The 6754-nt window shown below is 44.1% G+C and overlaps 2 protein-coding genes across 2 annotated transcripts; one reads left to right on the top strand and one right to left on the bottom strand.

Moving 5' to 3' along the window:
• LOC111959141 (free fatty acid receptor 2-like) lies at nucleotides 1–1598 on the top strand. The gene has a single exon (XM_023980606.2). The coding sequence runs from the start codon at nucleotides 243–245 to the stop codon at nucleotides 1290–1292; it is 1050 nt and encodes a 349-aa protein (XP_023836374.1). The 5' UTR covers nucleotides 1–242; the 3' UTR covers nucleotides 1293–1598.
• Nucleotides 1599–2551: 953 nt separating this feature from the next.
• Nucleotides 2552–6277, bottom strand: LOC111959146 (natural cytotoxicity triggering receptor 3 ligand 1-like). The gene is made up of 6 exons (XM_023980617.2): nucleotides 5994–6277; nucleotides 5211–5504; nucleotides 3829–4233; nucleotides 3513–3599; nucleotides 3331–3379; nucleotides 2552–3202 (listed from the first exon to the last, which is right to left on the bottom strand). The coding sequence occupies exons 1-6, from the start codon at nucleotides 6046–6048 to the stop codon at nucleotides 3196–3198; spliced, it is 897 nt and encodes a 298-aa protein (XP_023836385.1). The 5' UTR covers nucleotides 6049–6277; the 3' UTR covers nucleotides 2552–3195.
• Nucleotides 6278–6754: the final 477 nt, after the last annotated feature.

The following is a 6754-nucleotide window of genomic DNA, read 5'->3' as shown; positions in this document are numbered from 1 at the left end:
TGGAGCCCTTGAAGAGACGATGAGTTGGTTTATTGTCAGAGACAGGAAAACCACGCTGTCTAACCGGGTTTGTTCCAGGCCGTTGACCCAATAAGCAGCCTTCGCCTCTGAAGCCTCAGACTGTCTGACAGATCAAGCCCCTCGCGCTGCAACGTTTTCATCCCCCCCAGACTGCACTGAGATGATGTGACAGATCTTGCTCCCTGTGCCTTCCAGTGACTGTACCCACCGCCTAGGCCACTATGCAGGAGTGCCATACTGCGCTGTGTCTGCCTGTCTACCTTGTCACCTTTTTGACGGGCCTCCCAGCCAACGCTGTGGCCTTCTACACCTTCAGCAAGAAGGTAAGGCAAAAACCTACGCCCATCGACATCCTGCTCCTCAACCTGACCATCTCGGACCTCCTCTTCCTGCTCTTCCTGCCCTTCAAGATGCAGGAAGTTACGAACGATATGACCTGGAGTCTACCCTACATCCTCTGTCCTTTATCTGGCTTCTTCTTCTACATGACCATCTACGTCAGCACCTTATTCCTGACAGCGGTCAGTGTGGAGCGCTACCTGGCCGTGGCCTTCCCCATCCAACACTCGCTGAAGCGCCGGCCCCTGTATGCCGTGGTGGCCAGTGTATTTATCTGGGTCTTCTCCGTCCTCCAACTGAGCATCGTCGTCATCATGCCCTACTACAACCCACCGCAAGACTCCCTCAGTTCCACAACCAACTCTTCCAACAGCAACGAATTCTCCAACGTCTCCAATGCGCCTCTTAGTGACGGCAACAACATTGTGTCTTCCAGGAATGTGTGCTATGAGGACTTCAGCGAGAAGCAACTGGCGATTCTCCTGCCTGTGCGTCTGGAGCTCTGCCTGGTTCTATTCTGTGTACCTTTCCTCATCTGCAGCTTCTGCTACATCAACTTCATCCGCATCCTCTCCGGCCTGCCTCACATTGGGCGTCGCAGACGCCTCCGTGCTATCGGCCTGGCTCTGGGGACACTGCTGGTGTTTGCCTTCTGCTTCGGCCCCTACAACGTCTCCCACATTGTGGGCTTTATAACCAGGAGGAACCCYGACTGGAGGGACATGGCCTTGCTCTGCAGCACCTTCAACGCCTGCCTGGACCCCTTCATCTTCTACTTCTCCTCCTCGGCCGTCAGAGGGACCATAGGGAGAATGCTGCCGGGGGCCAGAATCAAGCTGGCCAAGTGTCACATCCACTGGTCCCCTTGGAAGGGAATGAGCGAGCCTCAGATAGATAAGGGACCAAAACAAGCAGAACTGAACGCTATCTGAAGCTAATTGAATAAGGCCTGTATTAACTGAAACGAGGTGTTGTGCTCCTCATGCCTAGTGGCAGGATATGAGTGCTCTGATGTTTATGTTTCCACATTTGACTGTATCTGCGTCTCTGTTTGATCATTGGCGGGCAAACTTCCTACCTAGATTAGAGATAGGATATGGTAGACACGGAGCCTGCCTTCCTCCTGAGAGACACAAAACAAGGGCTCACAATAGGGAGTTACTGCCTTGCTGCAGTTWGCTGGAATCAAGTGCAGTCATTGCCAATTATGTATTATAAGTACACACCTACTGTGACAGTGCGTGAAATAAGTTTGATAATATATTTGTTGTATTGGATTGCCTGACAAGATTGGCAAACAGAACAGACAATTATCATTGATTATAATTGTATTTCACAAGGTTGAAGCCCATTTACACAACTAGGAGCAGTTATGGTGATGTCAACTGTAGAGAACAACAGCTCTAACATCTGAGAGACACATCAGAACAACATCTCTCAGCACTGAGAGATAAGCACCTCAAACAAGTATCACAGTAGTATCGCATATGGTTGAAAAGGAATGATGAATCAGAGTTGGTGTGTGTGTGTGTGGGGGGGGTGGGGGGCTGTCTCTTATACACATCTAGATGTGTATAAGAGACAGGTGTATATGTGTGTGTGTGTGTGTGTGTGCGTGTGTGCGTGTGTTTTTGTGCATGCATGAGCACACATGCGTAAATGAGGGATTTTGTGTGTACTTGTGATTCATTGTGTCCATAGATTACTATTATTGGCTTTGTGAAATGAATGTGGACTCACTGTCCCATTTTGTATACACCTCTAACACGTGGGACCTTCATTATTTGATTGTTGGACCTTCATTGTTTGATTGTGGGGCCTTCGTTGTTTGATTGTGGGGCCTTCGTTGTTTGATTGTGGGACCAAATAAAGACATTGATGTTGAAATAAAAGCAGGTTCATTTTGTGAATTACAGGAACAATAATACGATAATAGTTGACCAGCATTGAATTGGTTACACAATTACAGGCAAAAAGGTTGGCAATGGCATACTTGAACATAATCAGGTTGCTGTGGAACCCTGGTTCTTGCTACTGTTTTGGAGTCATAACATGTTTAACATGATGACCATCCTTTCAGACATACTTCCCAACACAGTGTAACTCATGATAATTGATGAGCATCTCAAATATTTACACAGAGACTATAGTCTCTGATAAGGTATCATGGGTGGTGCATGTATACTATACAGCAAGCTGCTGTACAGTACCTGTAACACGTGCAAGAAAAGCCCACACCACCAACATAAACCCATAGATTCAATACTTTTACACCAGGAAGTGCCTTGACTTTATTTATTCCAGTTATTCAGGGCTTATGCTCCAACAGAGGTTGAGTTGATTGTTGCATACCGTCCATGAGACATTCATTTTGACACTAGAGTACATTATGACTAATAAAAGCATTCAGCAACACAGTAGCACTTGACACGACTGCAAAATGGCAGAGGAAGGATTCCGTTCAACACGCGACAAAGACCTAAAGTTTCACATAGCATCAGTTTTGCATTATGATTTGGGGATGTTACAGAATGTGTGAGCTGGGTAGAATATACATCATGGAGGACAAGTGAGAGAGAGTAGAGCTAGTTTTTAAAACAGTGCTGTGGCATGTGCTTATAAACAAAACTACTGGTCCCCCAAAAAAGTCCCTCAGTTAAAACCCAGCATACTCTTTGCCATAAAAAGTGTGCCATCTGATCAGGAAATGTATCATGCAGTAAAGATCTGTACAGAAGCTGTTGTGGGTAGCCTATAATTCACAGAAAATCGGATGCTCTTGGTGTGTTCAGATCCTTTGTTTTCTTTCTCACAAATGTTCTTTGTTTTCTCCCTTTATTTGCTGAAAGACATTAATTTGGACAAATATGGATTGTGTCAGTGTTGACTTTTTCTCACAACTTTGGACAGCTAAAGAGATAGTGCTGTAAAACAGAATGTGTGTATGCATGCTTGTGTGTGTGTACTTACAGTACATAGGACACATGAGGTCTTTTTTTTTCACACAAACTTGTCAGTGCTGTGGAGAAAAAGACGATATCCAAAACAACCCAATTGACTGATGCTCAAGACATGGACCATACAATGATTTACATGACTCCATTTCCCATGATCCTTGTGAGATCTTGTGAGTGTAACCATACAGTACTTACTTGCAATGGAAAACACCACAGTCACTCCACAGAGGACACAGATCTTAAGGATATTCAAGCATCCAATCACCTCATTGGGGGCTGCGTCTGTGAGCGTAGACAAAAAGGCAATGCAAACATAACTGTTAAGTTATACAGTCATGGACCTCACACAATGATGACAGACCTGAGGGTGAATTCAATTTACAGTCGTTGAAGGCCCATGACTGACTGAATCTGTGTGTAGTGGAAGCACAGATGTATAAAAACATTTGAGCCATGTGAGAAATAGCCTAGTGAAATATACAGCCGCTCAGTAGTGTTAACTAAAGCTCACCCCAGGAGAAGGAGGCAGACAGGGGTGAGTCCAGAGCAGGGTGATCTTGTACACTACAGGTGTAGGAGATCCCAGCCTCCACAGACCCCCGCGGGGGGAGGGACAGCACACTGATTACATACACTTCCTTTCTGGAGCTGTCCGTCACCTGTAAACACTCTCCCATCCAATTAGGAGTTGAGATCTTTGGAATCAGGCTGTGTGATTGGTTGATGTGAGGGTAGGCAGGGTGAAGGGTGCAGTTGCTGCCAACAAAGTGGTGTGGGCTATCGTCTCCACTCTGGTGTGTCCAGGTTAGGGTGAGGTGGTGTGGGTGGAACCCACCGGTGACGCAGAGGAGAGCCCACTGGTCCGTTTGGGGGTCCGAGGGGACCTGGAGGAGTAGTTGGGGCACAAAGGGGGGTGCTAGTAGGGGTAGGAGGAGACACGGGAAGGGGGTGATTCAATACCATCTATCTCATGACATTTACATTTTAGTCATTTAGCACACACTCTTATCCAGAGCGATTTACAGGAGCAATTAGGAATAAGTGCTTTGCTCAAGGGCACAGCGTCAGATTTTTAGTCGGCTCAGGGATTCAAAGCAGCAACCTTTCGGTTACTGGCCCAATGCTCTTAACCACTAGGCTACCAGCCGCTCGTTATAAATATGTCAGATTGTTGACATTTAACCATTTTTATACTGCATGTCATATTTCACTATTTCAACATATTCTATTCAGACCATGTTGGTAATACAGTTGTGGCAAAACAACACACTCATGGTTCTGTAAATGGTGCAGGACTTTGCAACGTGCACCCCACTGGAGAAATGCTGAGAGGGACCTTCTCTTTCGCATGAGGGGTTTGCACATAATCATTTCATGATCCCTCTTTGCCTTGTTCTGTGGTGAGTTTCAATTCCCTGCAAAGATCAATAGAATCCACAATGCATTGTGCCATGGTGATTATATCTGGATTTGTCACGAATCCACTCAGGCAAAAAGATGAACTGAAAGGAAATTTCCATGTGACTAGAATTTTTAGAGATTTGAGCTTGGTTAGGCCTCTTTATGGTGATGCATAGCTCACTGGTTTACATTTAATAACCTCCCTGCTAACCGTTAGAGTTCAAACAAATTCTCAAAGGATACAAATGAGAGACAATTACAACAATGACAACAACAACAACAACGACAGAACACTAATGCATTACAATAAGACATTCCAAGAATAAAGGCGGATGTATTAATTTCTTATTAGAGCTAGTTCTTAGCCTGGACCCATATATATAAAAAAAAAAAGCTTAATCCTATGGTCATTATCATGCCAAGCAATGGCCATATGAGTTGTCAAGATAGCACAAACAGATTTGGGACCAGGCTAATTTACTTCTGTCTTACCCAGGACAATGAGCTTTGTGCCGCCTCCTCGCTCTGGATCTCTGTATAGGACGTTGACCTCGCAGTAATACACACCGGCATCCTCCACGGACACCTCGGTTATCACCAGGGACGTCTGCCCAGCTGAATGTGGGATGGGGATCTTTTCGGCCCCCTCTATCTTGAACCAGTCCACCCCGTAGGACGTGGCCTCGAAACGGCAGGACAGGTTGGCACTCTGACCCCGCATTACAGTGAGAGAAGGGGGCCACTGCCTCACCTTTAACCCCTCTGCTGTTACCATCCTTAACGGGGCTGAGTGAGGACACAGTCAATGAATGCCTCTTCATCAAGGTAAAACAGAATATTTCATTTTGACAAAAAAAAAACAGCAAGACCTTCAGTTCAAAGACATTTGCCCCAAAGCTTGCCCACGATGTTGAGGTGTATTTGGAGATGATCACAGTATTTTATTAAAGTCAAAATGAGTGAGTTGGAGTCACTTTCTCCCTGACTCCCTCCTCTTATCTTGACAAACAAACAACTCATGACTCTATACACTTCTGAAAGTAATTAGATCATTAGTGTTGTCAACAGGAATCTTGATATTGCAAGACTTGAAGCCAAAACAGAAAGGCAGAATTCATGCAATTAGATAAATGTATATGTACTGTAATATGCTTAGGGATATTGTATAATACATATTAATTATGACACTGAATATGCTGAAAAATCATGAACATAGAAAAAAATATATTTGTTTGTGAGAATATTGGATGCCTAGTAGGATTGGAAGACACTAACCTGGTTTTGGGCCTGCTATCAACAGAAGCACACACAGGTCCAGGATATTTCTCATGCTTTTGTTTCTCCTTCCAAACTCCAGTGGTGAAAGGACTGTTCGAACAGTCACTTTGAATGTCAAGCTTCCCACCAAAGACAATGAGATGTCAGCTTATTTTTTTTGCTTCATTATGTTCCAATGTTCATTAATAGGCCATGCTCCAAAACAAGACAAATCTCAGCGCCTGTTACGTCAAAGACGACACGAGCCTATGTCTTAGCAGACAAATAGGCCTCGCTCTTGGTGTCTGCACAAACCGCAATGCAACAGTAAGCAAAATGCAGTCTACAGAAACAAACAAAGCAAAACCATCAGTCTATTTCACAATGATAATGTGCTCATTGGACAGAATGTCAGCTAGCTAATTAGTTAACACCAAAGTGGTTAATGTGTGAAGAATAAAATGTCAAGATTTGAGATTCTCTCTCATTTCAAACCATCATTAAAGCTGAAATTAGTTTCAAGTACAAAAAGTGTTGTTTATTTTTATTATGAACGTTTTTGTAGGAGAATATATAGAAGAGCAGTTTTTGTATGGTTTACACATGTTCTGATGAATAAGAGAATAGTGCAGTATGTAATACTACATGTATAGGATACTTTAGAAAATGAGGAGTGCGACTCATCGTCATCAGTCTCATGTTTAGGTAAAGCATTTAAAAACGACGTTCCGAGTTTACTTTGTGTTTACTTTAGTTGACTCCAGTGTCCACCTAGTTTT

This window comes from Salvelinus sp. IW2-2015, linkage group LG35 (assembly GCF_002910315.2).
Source record: "Salvelinus sp. IW2-2015 linkage group LG35, ASM291031v2, whole genome shotgun sequence".
Classification (NCBI taxonomy): Eukaryota; Metazoa; Chordata; class Actinopteri; order Salmoniformes; family Salmonidae; genus Salvelinus; species Salvelinus sp. IW2-2015.
This window is presented reverse-complemented; position numbering and strand designations above follow the sequence as displayed.